Raw genomic sequence first — 17116 nt, forward strand, 5'->3', positions numbered from 1 at the left:
ATACAGTAGAAACACTCACTAAAGGACCCAGTATACTTCGGTTGTCCACGTTGCTGATCGCTCTGCGCACAGTATGCGTGATGCAGCCAAGATTTTCTCGAACCGCGGACGAGGTACTCGTCTGTGTGCATCATCGGTGCATGCGCCGCCCATTCACTGTACTAAAAAAGAATCACAAAGCAGCTGTAGTGGGCATGAGTCAAACAGATTTGTATTTGCTCGCGGTCAGAAGAGTATACTCAAATGCAACGCGGTCAGCCGGGCACGATCCGAAACACAGAAAAACTAAGTATACCCAGACCTTAACATGATGCTTGGGTGTGTGGTTGCTGAGGTGTTCTGAGTGGCTTCTAGCATGTTGTTATGCAGTTGGTAGGGTGTTTGGGGTGGTTGCTTGATGGCCCAATACAAAAGATATTTTTGTTTCTAGATGTGGCTCAGGTCCCTCCTTCCATGTTGCTATGGGATTTTTCCCCCAGTTTTAATGTCCGCCAGGTAAACATCATAAGTCTGATTTCTTAGAAAAGTAATAGCAAACCTCTGCTCAACAAGCCGCATGATTTAAACAATCATCGTGCAGAATAAGTTATGCGGCAAAGTTTTATGCTTAGGGGTTTGTTACAATCCCTATCCCCAAGTATAAACAATAGTAACAGGTACATGATTAAAAAACCACCACTAATAAAACAGAGAACAAACAAACAAAATGTAAACAAACAGAGAGTCTTTGCGGCATCACGTCGCACAGATTTAATAGTCTTTTGCCTATTTTGTACAAAATGGATACAATGCTGCATTACAAACCAATGAAGTTCCAGATAAGGCTATGGCTTGCACACAGTTAAAAGGGAGGGTAAACCTGAAATGGCTTTAAGATCTGCTTGTTAACATTCTCAATACTGTCATTTATGCAATTGTGTGCATGAATGCACGCAACTCAACACTTAAATCACATGGTGAAATAAAATATGGTTAAAATCCCATGTCAAAGTGCAAGGCATGGACATACGTTATGAATCAGGAATTCAATTATGCCCAACCCTGGCGACAACACAGCTATTCCATTACCACAATCCACATAGGTCTGTTTCTAGTGAGTAGAGCAAGCAATGTCCACATCAAAACCCAACATTTTTGTATATTATGACAATGAAAACAGACATTTTAGTAAAGTCAAAGTCATCAGTAAAGCAGGTTTGTGGTTAAGATGATCACAGTTTAGTTGGCAAAAAAACCCTGAGTGATGCTACGTTGGACAACGCCTGTGAATTCGTTTCAAATGGAGTGTGTCCAAGATTCTGTAATGCTGTTAAAAATGGCAAAGGTTGTGCATAGACAAAGAATTCAAATATATGTGGCAAACTTTGCTATATATATTTTTAGACACCAGCTCTAGGCAAACATCTAGAATATAGAAAAGTTTTTAGTCCAAAGAAATGTGTAGTAGTCCTGTATTCGTCATCCCATATTGTGGACTAAATTTTGGGGCACATTAAGTATCACATGACTTATGAGAACACTGAGTTTGTGTGCAGAGGTCATCTGTAAAAAGTAAACCGTAACAATAGAGCAATAAATGAACATGCATTTCCTAAACAGCATTTGGTTTTCTATTGCATTAGTTCAGACTATGGCAAGTCCACAAGGAAGTTAGGCCCGCATTCACGTTGTCATCTCCTAATTGTCTATTTCAAGGACAGTTCCATTCATGACTCTTACTGTTGTTTACACTCTGCAGGTGGAGGGTCTTTCTGTAAGAAAAGAAAAAAAGAAAAAGGTCATGCAATCAGGTAAAGTAAGTAATGCTTTGGTATATAATGCATGTCTAATTTTTTTTTTTTTTTAAGGTGAAGTGTGTAATTTGTAGACCACTAGTGACACTAAAGGTGATTGCAAATATAATGGTTTCCAAACAGAATTCTGCATGGCCTCCATCTTCCATTGGTGGGGCAAACAGCTCGTCCCGCCTCAGACTCGCGTCATTGAGCCATTAGCTGTTTAAAACATACAGTGTTTACACTTTTCAGAAATGCAACTTATGCATGGCTTAAATCTGGGCCCTGCCTTAAATGGTGTACTTGTTGTGAACTTGCAGCCTTGTTTCCTTTGCTTCATGGACTTCCTTTTATGCATTTACATTTGGCAGATGCTTTTATCCAATGGGACTGCATTAAAGGTATACACTTTAATCAGTATGTGTCTTCTCCCTGTGTATCATTATGGCTAACACTATGCTCGAAATGTTGAGCTACAGGAACCAACCTGTTAAGCTACAGGAACAAACCAGTTAAGATACAGGAACCTACCTAAAGCTAGCAACAAGCTGAGCTCCAGGAAACAACCTGTAGAGCTAAATGAAAACTGCCTTATGCTACCAACCAGTTGAGCCAAAAGGAACCTACCTAAAGCTACCAACAAGATGAGCAACAGGAACCTACCTTAAGCTACCAACCAATTGAGCTCCAGGAACCTACCTAAAATATTGCAATAGTGAGTATTTTAACGTTTACACATTGACCACATTCACTTCCATTTTAAGTGCCAAACTGGAACCCAGATTTTTGCTTTTTTTAAATAAAAAGGAGGGACAAATAAAAATGAACATATGTGGTAGTAAACATTATGCCACAAATGCTGTTGACTGAGCTTAACTTGTATCGAACCCTGAATATTCCCTTAAGATACCAAACAGTTGAGCTTCAGGAACCTACCTTAATGTGGCATCCATTTCAGCTTCATGAGCCTACCTTAAGCTACCAACCAGTTGAGCTATAAGAACTAAACACTTGAGCAACAGGAACTCACCAGACTTCATTGGGTGTTTTTTTTTTGGCAAGACTGTACTGGTGTACACTATACAGCAGACTACTAACAGAGTCAATGCAGCGTTACATTAAACTGTGGACTCAGAGCAAGACAGCAAAAGCTAAGGGCAGCATTTGGAACAGGTTCACAGTTGTTGCAGCACATTAAACTGGGGTAGGAGAAAGTATTTTAACATAGAAAAAAAAAAACTACACACTTCACCTTCATTTAGTAAGAGTGAGTGGTTAGTTCAATATGTCCAAGAGAGACTTATGTCGTTTTCACACTTGGTATGTTTGTTTGCCTGAACCCAAACAAGATTGTTCCCCCTCCCCTGCTGGTTTGCTTTCACATTGTATTATGTTGTTTCAAACTGTGGTACATTTGAAAGATGCTTTTGTCATTTTTGTGAGCACCACCAGAAGCAATTTATCACTGTCGATAAAGTGAACATGAAACAGTATTCACAACCCATTTTTTTACTTCCATAATCTGATGTATTTCCAAGTTGACTGAATCATGAAAATGGTCTCTTGGGCTATGTTCAGACTGCAGGTAAATCTGATTTTTTCTCAAATCAGATCTTTTCAGGCAGACTGTCCGCACCATTAATTGCAAGTGATCAAATCAGATTTGTGCATTCAGACATAACTAACCTATCTGCATGGGTTGCTTTGGTAAAGACGTAGGCGTACCCATGTGACGATGCTTTCAAAACAGATGCGAGAAAAATGGAGAAGCATTATCTCGCTCTCCAAATAAGGGCACTGTCCAGTCGCGGTGCAGAACTCCATTGCACAAGAAAAACTCAGCGATGGAGGAAACTGGTAAATATTGTAATGTTCCGTGCTACAGTCACCGATTTTGGACGTCATTGTGTGTCATGTTAAGAGTGACACAAAAGACCATTTGAAATCCGATTTGAGCTGCCAGAGTGTCCGGACTGAGACGCATCTGAAAAAATTAGATTTCAAATCGCATTTGAAACCACCTCCCAATGTGGTTTGAATCAGATTCGGAAAAATCTGATTTCATGTGGTTTTTTGCTGTCCAGACTATCAAAAACTCATCTGGATACAATCTGGATATGCAAAAAATCTGATTTTTAGTGGCAGTCTGAACAAAGCCTAATTTACAGGCAGCTGGAGGGGAGGGGTTAAAAATAAGGACGGCTTGGTGACGTCACCCCAAAAGAAAAGTAGTTTCAGAGCCAAAACAAGTTATTACATTTTGATGAAAGGTTACAAACAACTTGCACTGATGAATTGTTTAATAAAACAAAGATCATCAATTAAGAAAGTAAATAGAGTCAATTGATTTCATGATGACTTTAAGCTTGGAAATGATCAAATAAGTAAAGTGTTCATTTCACTTTGATTATGTTTATTTAGATTGTTTTTTTAATATATTTGCGAACAACGCAAAAAATAGGTAATCCATTGCACATAATCTACAAACCGTACTGCAGTTCACATGAATCAAACTCCAGATCGCCAATTTAAAATGCACTGCACTTCCTTGGTGTGCATCTGAATTCATAAGACAATATTAACAATCAAAACAATCTGCTCTTTATGGTCAATCGAACTGGGGTCCGGACTTAAACCTCTAGTGTGAAAACGACATAAGGGTGAAAACGGGAGAGTGATGATAACAAAAAAGGGAAGACTGATCATAAGACAGAAACAGGAATAGGGCTACATCCACTCTGGTGTCTCTTACCTAGAAATGCATGAAGTGATAAATGAATTATGCCTGCAATGGGGACAAAGGGAAGTGGGAACAATAACACAGGTTTACACATCAGGCATGCAACTGATTGTAAAGCATCATACAAGTTAATGATTTCAATTCCGACAACCTCAATCAAACCCAGATCAACTATACAGAGCTATTTAATGTGCTGATTGAGAGACCATGGCCATGTTCAAAATAGCATACTACTTATACTAGTTTTGCAACATGTTTAATTGCACAATATGAAAATCCTCGGCATTGACCTACATTTGCCAAAATGTGCAGTAAACAATACACTACATTGAATACTGTATCTAATAATGCAATGTGCTCGACTTGACCTTCCATTTCCAATGTAACAAATGTCTTGTAAGTAATAACAAGCATGTTATTTTTAACAACTTTCACTTGTGGCAGTCTGATCAAATGAGTCAAGACAGACGTTCAAGACAATTTTACACAACACTGGATAAAAAAAAATAAGCAAGTAACCTTAGTGGTCATGTGACAATGTACTGTAGCATACTTCACATACTTTCACATGTTTCATAATATACTATATGTACACACCAATTTGTCAGAATAGGGTGTATACAGTGCTGTGAAAAAGTATTTGCCAATTGCTGATTTTTTCTGTTTTTGTGTATCTCATACTAAATTGTTTCAAAAATTCAAACAAAATCTAACATAGAACAAAGGCAATCGAAGTAAACACAAAATACAGTTTTTAAAAGAAAATGTTATTTATTGAAGCAAAAAAGGCCTGTGTGAAAGTTACTAAATCCCCAAATCTATGAAAATGCATTCATAATGGGGTTCAGCTGGACTAGACACACACAGGCCTGATTACTGCCAGCCCTGTTCAATCAAATCAACACCTAAATAGAACTTTTTCAGCAGCATGAAGGTTGGCTAAAAGGTCTCACCCAGTAGCACACTATGCCAAGGTCGAAAGAAATTCCAGAAATGATGAGGAAAAAGGGGATTGAAATACATCAGTTTGGGAAGGGTTACAAAGCTAATTCAAAGGCTCTAGGACTCCAAAAAAAACCACAGTGAGAGCCATCATCTCCAAATGGAGAACGCTTGGCACAGTAGTGAACCTTCCCAGAAGTGGCCAACCTTCCAAAATTCCTCCAAGAGCACAGTGATGACTCATCCAGGAAGTCACAAAAAAGCCAAGGACTACATCCAAGGAACAGCAGGCCTCTCTCGCTTCAATAAATGTCACTGTTCATGACTCCACTATCAGAAAGACAGTGGCCAAAAATGCCATCCATTGAAGAGTTGCGAGGTGAAAACCATTGCTAACCCAGAAGAACATTAAGGCCCATCTGAATTTTGCCAAAACACACCTTGATGATCCTCAAAGCTTTTGGCAGAATGAGTCGAAAGTGGAACTGTTTGGAAGACATGTCCCGTTACATCTGGCGTAAATCAAACACAGAATTTCACAAAAAGAACGTCATACCTACGGTCAAGCATGGTGGTGGTAGTGTGATGTGTGGGGATGCTTTGCTGCTTCAGGGCGACTTGCAATAATTGAGGAAAACATTAATTCTGCTCTCTACCATAAAATCCTAATCCTAAAGGAGAATGTCCGGTCATCAGTCCATGAGTTGAAGCTCAAGCACAACTGGATTATGCAGCAAGACAATGATCCAAAGCATAGGAGTAAGTCCACCTCTGAATGGCTCAAAAAAAGCTAAATTAAAGTTTTAGAGCGACCTAGTCAAAGTCCTGACTTGAACCCAATTGAGATGCTGTGGCAGGACCTTAAACGGGCAGTTCATGCTCAAAAACACAACAATGTGGCTGAACTAAAGCAGTTCTTCAAAGAAGAGTGGGCCAAAATTCCACCACAGCATTGTGAAAGACTGATCTCCAGTTATCAGAAGCGTTTGGTTGCAGTTGTTGCTGCTAAAAGATGGCACAACCAGCTATTAAGTTTAAGGGGCAGTTAGTTTTTTCACATGAGTGATATAAGCGCTGGATAACTTTTTTGCTTCAATATATATATATATATATATATTTATTTGAAAACTGTATTTTGTGTTTATTCAGGTTGCCTGAAGATCTAAAACAATTTAGTACACAAAAATAGAAGAAATCAGTTTTTCACAGCACTCTAAATACTATGTAGAAGGCAGTAAACAATATGCTAGTATTCGATTCTGAACACAGCCCAAATATCATAGCAGGATTTCTCAAACATGTGACAAACAAATACACACATTTTGATAAGAAACTGGCACACGTAGCCAATTACATGCAACTAGACCCAGTGAAATCTCAGTAGTCCAGTACAAAAAAAAAAAAAAACCTCATGTACTAATTAGGATGTTAAATTCTGAACTAATTGACAGCTGAGCGAAGTATAGAGTAAATAATAACTCACTTTGGGATCAAAATCTCCATCATCATCCTCTTCTTCACCTTCCTCATCCTGAAGAAAACATGATATTTCTCTGTTAAACTGTACCAGTCTATAAATGTTGATTCTATTGATGGATAATGGATTGGCATCTTTCAAAGGATTCTCACCTCTTCCTCTCCCTCTTCAAGATCCTCCTCTTCAAACTGCACCAAAAAAATTACATCAGCATGGTATCACATAAATATGATAAATCAAATTTTAAAGTTATTCTGCTTCTGATTTTCACTAGGGCTAAACGATATATATTGAATATTTATTATATACACTGGTGGCCAAACGTCTGGAATAATGTACATAATGTTTCGGAAGGAAATTGGTACTTTAATTCACTAAAGTGGCATTTAACTGATCACAAAGTATAGTCAGGACATTACTGATGTAAAAAACAGCACCATCACTATTTGATAAGTCATTTTTGATCAAATCTAGACAGGCCCCATTTCCTCCAACACCTTATCCTTGAGTAATCATGCTAAATTGCTAATTTGGTACTAGAAAATCACTTGCCATTATATCAAACACAGCTGAAAGCTATTTGGTTCATGAAATGAAGCTTAACATTGTCTTTGTGTTTGTTTTTGAGTTGCCACAGTATGCAATAGACTGGCATGTCTTAAGGTCAATATTAGGTCGAAAATGGCAAAAAAGAAACAGCTTTCTCTAGAAACTCATCAGTCAATCATTGTTTTGAGGAATGAAGGCTATACAACGTTTGAAATGGCAGATTTCATACAAAAGTGTACACTACAATTCTTCAAAGACAAATGACAACTGGCTCTAACAAGGACAGAAAGAGATGTGGAAGCCCAGATGTACAAATAAACAAGAGGATAAGTACATCAGAGTCTCTAGTTTGAGAAATAGACGCCTCACATGTCCTCAGCTGACAGCTTCATTGAATTCTACCTGCTCAACACCAGTTTCATGTACAACAGTAAAGAGAAGACTCAAGGGTGCAGGCCTTATGGGAAGAATTGTAAAGAGAAAGACACTTTTGAAACAGAAAAGTGGGCAACAGATAATTGGAAAAGGAGTGTTATGGATCTTAACCCTTTTGAGATTTTGTGGGATCAGCTAGACTGTAAGATGCGTGAGAAGTGCCCGACAAGACAGCCACATCTATGGCAAGTGCTACAGGAAGTGTGGGGTGAAATGTCACCGGAGTATCTGGACAAACTGACAGCTAGAATGCCAAGGATCTGCAAAGCTTTTGAGTTTTTGCTGAGAAGTCTTTGAAGTAGTTTAAGAAGTTCTGAAATTGTTTTTTTTTTTTTCAAATTGTAATAGTAATTTTTCATGTTAATAATGTCCTGACTATACATTGTGAATAGTTGAATGCCACTTTGGTGAATAAAAGTACCAATTTCTTTCCATAAGAGCTAAATCTGTACATTATTCCAAACTTTTGGCTGCCAGTGTATATATGGTATCATTTTGTTTGCAATATAAAATAGGCAATCCTTTTTAATCTACTTGGCCACATGTACAGGTGTGTTGGATCACACTTTAAGACATTTCAGAGCAAAAAATAAATACAAATAAAAAATTTCAGGATATATCAAAGATATCTATCAGTAAGGTATCAAAAATCTGAGACCACTACTCAAAATGCTTATATTATGCATTAATTTAGTACTAAACTTTCATTACAAATTTTATTATCAGGATAACAATGAGTAAAAACTTGAATAAAAAAATGTGCATGAATTTCACAGTGTTTGGTATGACTCCCTTTTGCTTTTGCTTAGGCTGATACTGACACCACAAGTTTTGTGCTTCAATGGAAGCAAGGAATTGGAACATGGTCAAATGTCACAAATTTGCTTACATTTTATTTGTGACTTAGAAATAGTGCAAAATCTTGATTCTTCTTCACTTTTAAATGTTTCAAAATACTACTTTACTATATTTCCAGGTTTAAATGAAAGAACCCAGATTTTACATGTGGTCTCAGACTTTTAGATCCTACTGTCATTTTGAACAACATATCGATGAATTAGCAATATCACACTGCCATCGTTTTCACATGTGATTATTCGGTAAAGAGAGAAGACATACACTCTCGTCATCTTCTAAGGCCTCTCCTGTGAAATAAAGCACTGCTCTGGGGATGATTCTCTCTCTGAAAAAATGTCCGATTTCAAAGTCTGTAGCTAGGGTGAAGTCCAAGTCTTCATCCTAGACAAAAACACATTCACAGTGAGGACATCATTTGGTGTAAATTACTGAATTGTTCACTTGAAATTTACTAATCCATTAAAACTGTAATTACTGGATTTCAAATGTCTCAACATGACAGTTCTTGTAATGCCATACAAAAGTTCAAATTGTCACATATTTGGACTGAAGATCATGCGCTAACTGTGAAATTATGAAAAGTTGGACCGTACTTGCGTTTTCAAGTGCCTACGTTATTATACGAAGAGTTAACTGTTACTGACGCAAGAACTCCTTGAATGTTTCTCAGTTGTGATGTGTTTTCTAAACTCAGTGTGATTTGTGTTTGTGTGGGCAGCTGCAAGACTTCTACTGTGTGCAACGATGAGTCAGATGTTTACAAACACACTTAAAAAACACAGACAAAAAGGAAGTGTCCGTCTTACTCACCATTCCATCGGGTGATGCTAGAAAAGAAACAAAACAAATTTAAAAAATATTATGGGACAGTTTTGTTTAACATAATTGTGGTGGTGGGGGTGTAGTTGAGCACCAGCTTGTGAATGGGGAGTGAGATCGGGAGATGAGAACGGTAAGGATTCTTACCATTCTCATCTCCCGATCTCGCTCTCCATTCACAAGCCAGCACTCAAGCACGCCCCCACCACCACATTAATACACAACAAAATTAATTAAAAAAATAATTATGACGTGCGTGCGCGCGCGCACACACACACACACACACACACATTATATATTTACACTTTATACTGTATATATTATACATATACATACACTGATCTGCCACAACATTAAAACCACCTGCCTAATATTGTGTAGGTCCCCCTCGTGCCGCCAAAACAGAGCCAACCCGCAACTCAGAATAGCATTCTGAGATTATATTCTTCTCACCACAATTGTACAGTGTGGTTATCAACAATCAAGCCACAATCGAAATCACTGAGCTCACATTTTTTCCCCATTCTGATGGTTGATGTGAACATTAACTGAAGCTCCTGACCCATATTTGTATGATTTTATGCACTGCAGTCACATGATTGGCTGATTAGATAATCGCATGGATGATTGTTGGTGCCAGACAGGCTGGTTTGAGTCTTTCTGTAACTGCTGCTCTCCTTGGATTTTCACTCACAAGTCTCTAGAATTTACTCCGAATGGTGCCAAAAACAAAAAACATCCAGTGGAAATGCCTTGTTGATGAGAATCAGTATCAGAATCAGATTTATTGCCAAGTATGCTTACACATACAAGGAATTTGTCTTGGTGACAGGAGCTTCCAGTGTACAACAATACAAAAACAATACAAAAACAGCAGCAAGACATAGATAATAATAAAAATAAAAAATAATTATACACATACGTACATACACACATACACATACGTAGTGCAAATCTAATACAAATCTGTTATCTGTTATGTACAGTGCAAATGTTTTTGTTTTTTTGTTTTTTCTCTCTCAGAGGAATGAAATGGCAGAAGAGGTGGGATGTGTTGGATAAATATAAAAAAAAAGACTAAACTGTGTATTGCACATAGTTATTGCTCAATGGGGCAATTTAACTGTTCATGAGATGGATAGCCTGAGGGAAAAAACTGTTCCTGTGCCTGACGGTTCTGGTGCTCAGAGCTCTGAAGCGTCGGCCAGAAGGAAACAAAAAAAGGATTTTTCCAGCCTTTTTCCTCACTCTGGAAGTGTACAGTCCTTGAAGGGGGGGGCAGGGGACAACCAATAATCTTCTCAGCAGTCCGAATTTTCCTTTGTAGTCTTCTGATGTCTGACTTCGTAGCTGAACCAAACCAGACAGTTATTGAAGTGCAGAGGACAGACTCAATGATCGCTGAGTAGAACTGTATCAGCAGCACCTGTGGCAGGTTGAACTTCCTCAGCTGGCGAAGGAAGTACAACCTCTGCTGGGCCTTTTTCACAATGGAGTCAATGTGTGTCTCCCACTTCAGGTCCTGTGAGATGGTAGTGCCCAGGAACCTGAATGACTCCACTGCTGCCACAGTGCCGTTTAGAATGGTGAGGGGGGTCAGTGTTGGGGTGTTCCTCCTAAAGTCCACAATCATCTCCACCATTTTGAGCGTGTTCAGCTCAAGGTTGTTTTGACTGCACCAGACAGCCAGCCGTTCAACCTCCCTTCTGTATGCAGACTCATCGTCATCTCGGATGAGGCCGATGACAGTGGTGTCATCTGCAAACTTCAGGAGCTTGACAGAGGGGTTCTTGGTGATGCAGTCATTGGTGTAGAGGGAGAAGAGTAGTGGGGAGAGCACACATCCCTTGGGGGCACAAGTGTTAATTGTACAGGAGCTGGAAGTGAGTTTCCCATCTCACAAGCTGCTGCCTGTCCATCAGAAAGCTGGTAATCCACTGACAGACAGACATGGGAACAGAGAGTTGGTGTAATTTATTCTGGAGTATAGCTAGGATGTTGGTGTTGAAAGCCAAACTGAAGTCCACAAAAAGGATCCTTGCATGTGTCCCTGGTCTGTCCAGATGTTGCAGGATATGATGCAATCCCAAGTTGACTGCATCATCCACAGACCTGTTTGCTCTATAAGCAAATTGAAGGGGATCTAGAAAGGGTCCAGTGATGTTCTTCAGGTGAGCCAACACCAGTCTCTAAAATGATTTCATGACCACAGACGTCAGGGTGACAGGTCTGTAGTCATTAAGTCCTGTGATTTTTGGTTTCTTTGGGACAGGAATATTGATTGAGCATTTGAAGCAGCATGGGACTTCACACTGCTCCAGTGATCTATTGAAGATCTGCGTGAAGATGGGGGCCAGCTGGTTAACACAGGATCGAAGACACGCTGTTGAGACGCCATCTGGACCTGAAGCTTTCCTCGTCTTTTGTTTCTGAAAGACCTGGCTCACATCATCTTCACAGATCTTAAAAGTGCAGGTTGAGTAGCAGGAGGGGGGTTGCTGTTTATGTCAAGTGAAGGTCAGAGTGGGTGTGGGGTGTGAGATTGGGCTTTTCAAATCTGCAGTAGAACACATTCAGGTCATCAGCCAGTTGTTGGTCCAGCACAGGGTTGGGAGTAGGAGTCCTGTAATTTGTGAGTTGTTTTATGCCACTCCACACTGATGCAGGGTCATTTGCTGAAAACTTGTTTTTCAGCTTCTCAGAGTATCTTCTTTTAGCCACTCTGATTTCCTTGTTCAGTGTGTTCCTGGCATGATTGTACAAGACTTTATCCCCACACCTGTATGCATCCTCTTTGGCCTGACGAAGCTGCCTGAGCTCTGCTGTAAACCACGGTTTGTCGTTGTTGAACGTTAAATAAGTCCTAGTAGGAATGCACATATCCTCACAGAAACTGATATATAATGTAACAGTATCTGTGAGCTCATCCAGGTCTGTGGCTGCAGCCTCAAAAACACTCCAATCTGTGTAATCGAAGCAGGCTTGTAGTTCCCGTTCTGCTTTATTGGTCCATCTCTTTACAGTCCTTACTACTGGCTTGGTTGATTTTAATTTCTGCCTGTAGTTTGGAAGAAGATGAACCAGACAGTAATCAGAGAATCCCAAAGCTGCTCTAGGGACAGAGCGATATGCATCCTTTATTGTTGTGTAACGATGATCCAGTATATTCCTGTCTCTGGTGGGGCATGTAATGAGCTTTTTGTATTTGGGCAGTTCATGTGTGAGGTTTGCTTTGTTAAAATACCCAAGAATAATAATAACTGAGTCCGAGTATTGTTGTTCTGTGATCTGATCAGCCAGCTGTTGCAGCGCTGTGTTCACACACGCGTTTGGCGCGATATACACACTCACCAGAATAAACGAGGAAAACTCCCGCAGCGAGTAGAATGGCTTACAGTTAATAAAGAGCACTTCCAAATTAGGACAGCACATCCTCTTTAACGTTGTTACATCTGTACACCAACTTTCATTGATGTAAAAGCATGTCCCACCGCCTCTCGTTTTCCCCGTTAACTCCGCGATGCGATCCGCTCTGAACAGCTGAAAACCCAGCAGATGTAACGCGCTGTTCGGAATGGCTTCACTCAGCCAGGTTTCTGTGAAGCACAAGACAGCAGAGTTGGAAAAGTCCTTGTTTGTACATGTGAGGAGATGTAGTTCGTCCGTTTTGTTAGGAAGAGAGCGGAGATTCGCTAGATGAATGCTCAGCAGCGCTGTCCGTGCCGACAGAGCCCGACGAGCGTGCCCGCTTGTCTCCCTCGCCTACATCTCATAGCGCGTTTAAACAACACAGCTGCGCCTCCGACTAAAATGTCCAGCAAAACTTCCGCATATTCAAAAACCGGGAAAAGGTTCAGCAGTTCGTCCCTGGTAAAACTGACTGGAAAAATATTACTAAACACAGGACAAACAAATAAAAACAACAAAAAAAAAAAAAGAACTGAAGAGCTACACACCGAGGCGGCCATTCGCGGCACCATCTTGATTTTGAGAGAGGTCAACAGAGAATGGCCAGACTGGTTCAAACTGACAAAGTCTACAGTAACTCAGATAACCATTCTGTACAACTGTGGTGAGAAGAACATCATATCAGAATGCTATTCTGAGATGTGAGTTGGTGCCGTTTTGGTGGCATGAGGGGGACCTGCACAATATTAGGCAGGTGGTTTATTTATTTATATAAACACACATATACATATAATATTTTTTACCATAAAAACATTTTTTTTTTTTTTAGCATTGTGACATTTTCATAACAATAAAACACATTTTCACATTACGGTAAACATTACATACTGTTATGAGATTTGTAATTTACTTTGATTAATGTAATGTGTTTGGACATTTTATGTACAAGTTTACTGTATTTCCCATTTTTCTCATTGATGATTGTCAATGATGTAATACATTGGTTTTTTATTATTATTTTTATTTAAATCAGCAAAGTTGAAAGGTGAAATGTGACCAGGGCATGTTCTTGACAGGTTTTGTGAAATTTATTTATACAACCATTTTGCAAATCTTAATGAATGAAAGAGGGCGGGTTTTACAGTCTTTGGTATTTTTTTTGAAGGACCTGATCAAAGTCCTCTGCTATTCTTTCAAACACAGAAAGCATTACATCATTCAGTTTTGGCATGGCTTGCCTCATTGCTAGCATTTCGAGGTAAATGCCACAACTGAGAAGGGAATGTTGCAGAAAAATCACCACGGTAACACGGTTGTTGACGGTTAAGAGCATTACTTTCCCATAGTATGCGTACAAGCAGGGCGGCATTCCTTACCTGACGGTCTTTTAGAGAGTTTGACAAGAAAGGGTAAAAAATGCGGGTTTTAAAAATGCGAGGCATTCAACGCTCAGCATTTTTTGAAGGTTGTCTGAGGTGAAGGAAATGCTATGATAAGACCATTGAAGATTCAAATTCAACATTTCTTCTGAGGTAAAAATATGGAAAAGTATTGCTGTTTGTCCTGAGAGAAAAATGTTAAAGCAATTTGACATTTTATTTTTACTAATTCTTTTATAATGTGTATGCATGCAGCATTTATGAGCTCATTTTGGAGAGACTGCATAGAATATTTTTACTTTTGTAAGTTAATAGGTCACACTGCATGGCCATTAAAAATGAATTTGTAAATGACAAAAAGGTGCTAACAAATGTTGACCAGTTACAGGACCTAAAATATATGTGAGAATTAGGACTGAGTAAAAATAAATTGTGATATATCATGATCTTCATTTGAACACTCTCAATATCGATTAATCCAAAGATCGATATATTTTACTATATGCAAAACTCTATGTTCACGATTCGCCACTGGCTGGTAAATGTTCAGATTTCACTCACCAGTGATTGTGTAGTATAGTGGGGAAGTATTCAGCAGCGAGATCCTTTCACAGCATGTTGAGTGTAAAAGTTTGGTTTGACTAGTTCTGTGTGTCCAAAGACGAGATCCACACAATCCATTCATCATCGAATAATGTCTCTTTTAATTTACTTTTTGTTCTTTACAGTCACTTGTTGATCAAAAACAAAAAATAAACAATTAATTCTAATCATGCATTGCACAGATGAGATTAATCTATTTGAGTCTCTCGTTAGCATGCGCTCATTTACAGATGTTCTTTACAGAACTGCTGGTTTTCTTAAAGAGACAGTACTGTTTTTAGCACGTGTTCAACAAATCAATGTAAATACTTGTAAAAACAGATTTATTATTCAACAATAAACATATAACAAAATATAATACATGCAATATAATATCACGTTTAATGATATTGAAATACATGGATTTGTAATATTTTTCTCCCCTTTCTCCCCAATTTGGAATGCCCAATTCCAAATGCACTAAGTCCTCGTGGTGTAGTGACTCGCCTCAGAGGACGAATCTCAGTTGCCTCCGGGTCTGAGACCGTCAATCCGTGCATCTTATCACGTGGCTTTTTGAGCATGTTACTGTGGAGACCTAGCGTGTGTGGAGGCTTCACGCCATCCACCGCGGCATCCACGCACAACTCACCACGTGCCCCACTGAGAACGAACCACATTATAGCGACCACGAGGAGTTTACTACATGTGACTCTACCCTCCCTAGCAACCAGGCCAATTTGGTTGCTTAGGAGACCTGGCTGGAGTCACTCAGCATGCCCTGGATTTGAACTCCTGGGGTGGCAGTCAGCGTCTTTACCTGCTGAGCTACCCAGGCCCCCGGATTTGTACTTTTAAAAAAAGCTAAAATGTGACCAAAATAACAAAAAACTAATCAAATATAATTTGTAAAATAAACATTTTCATAATGTACCTAGTTAGAAGGTCCCCTGTAAAATGAACAGCATTATTTGGGAGAGAATTTCTTTCATATGTAAGCAAAATGGACATTACACCTGAAATATACCCATATGAATCCATATCGAATCAAAAGACTGGATGAAATCGATACCTTGTGAATCGGAATCGAATCAGGAAATCTGTATTAATACCCATAAAGTAGCGTTACACAAATAACCTGAATTGAATTTTACGTCAACTATCTAGTAACCACTATTTAAAGAGTTATTCTATGTACTTGGATGGTCTGCTGCCAGTGAATTTATGAACTGCTTGAAGATTTAGGTATTGTCAAACAACTATTCACAAGTTGCAACATCTAAATATTACATGACATTTTCCAGTGTCCTGGAAAAACGTGGCCCTTCACAGACAGGTATTGAATGAGTTTTGACAGGTTGAATAAGTGACGCAAAAGACCGTGACATGTGTCTCTGATCACATCTTCTACAATCAGCCAGTCACTCTACAGGTCATTAACCTCCTCCAATTGGAGATGGCCTTATTTGACTTCATCTGACCAAAAATGAGATTTTTAAACACGTATTTTATGGTTGACTGTGACTGCTGGACAAGGACTTCTTCATAATCATTATATGGAGATTGTTGGGACAGATTTCCATTTCAATTTCAGGTACCAATCCTTGGAATTAATAACATTTAAATAATTCTAATATTAAATATACAAACATAAAAAAGTGCCCCCTAGAGGAGGACAACCTTGTGTCTCATCGAAAATAGTTATCAGCTAACAACATTTGCTACCCAATGGGTGTACCATTTATTCAGAAAATAAGAGTATGTGATGCCCTCTGCTGTCCACCAAGTAATGCATGCACAAAATTAGTTGGTTAAAGTAGGTAAGGACTTACATAATTCATGGGAGAGAATGACAAATGAAACAGCTGTTTTGCCGCAAAGACAGATAGTAGTAATATAGCTGACACACTTGAAGTACATTGCAGAACTAACAATAAAAATAATGACTGGACAATGAGCAACTTTTCTGTTATTTCCAATTAAAACATGACTAATTAATAATCATTCAACATTATCTCATCAGTCAAATCTAGTTTGAATTGTATTTGTAATGACGATCCGATTGATCAGTGCAGACCGAGACAATTGAACCATGTTGTATCTGATTTCTCACCATTCGCCAATGCAGATTTTTAGCTTATAACCACAGATA

General features: G+C 38.9%; 1 protein-coding gene across 2 annotated transcripts in view; it reads right to left on the reverse strand.

Moving 5' to 3' along the window:
* Positions 1-724: 724 nt before the first annotated feature.
* LOC127437844 (nucleosome assembly protein 1-like 4) overlaps positions 725-17116 on the reverse strand; it is a 29000-nt gene continuing 12608 nt past the window's right edge. The window contains exons 10-15 of one of the 2 annotated variants that reach the window (XM_051693062.1): positions 9587-9603; positions 9038-9157; positions 7087-7122; positions 6941-6988; positions 4528-4560; positions 725-1751 (exon numbers count right to left, since the gene is read on the reverse strand). In XM_051693062.1, the coding sequence (XP_051549022.1) occupies positions 4555-4560; positions 6941-6988; positions 7087-7122; positions 9038-9157; positions 9587-9603 (227 nt within the window). In that variant the 3' untranslated portion in view covers positions 725-1751; positions 4528-4554. The remainder of the gene's footprint in view (positions 1752-4527; positions 4561-6940; positions 6989-7086; positions 7123-9037; positions 9158-9586; positions 9604-17116) is intronic. The other variant, XM_051693061.1, reaches the window with a different exon arrangement.

This window comes from Myxocyprinus asiaticus, chromosome 48 (assembly GCF_019703515.2).
Source record: "Myxocyprinus asiaticus isolate MX2 ecotype Aquarium Trade chromosome 48, UBuf_Myxa_2, whole genome shotgun sequence".
In the NCBI taxonomy this organism is placed as follows: Eukaryota; Metazoa; Chordata; class Actinopteri; order Cypriniformes; family Catostomidae; genus Myxocyprinus; species Myxocyprinus asiaticus.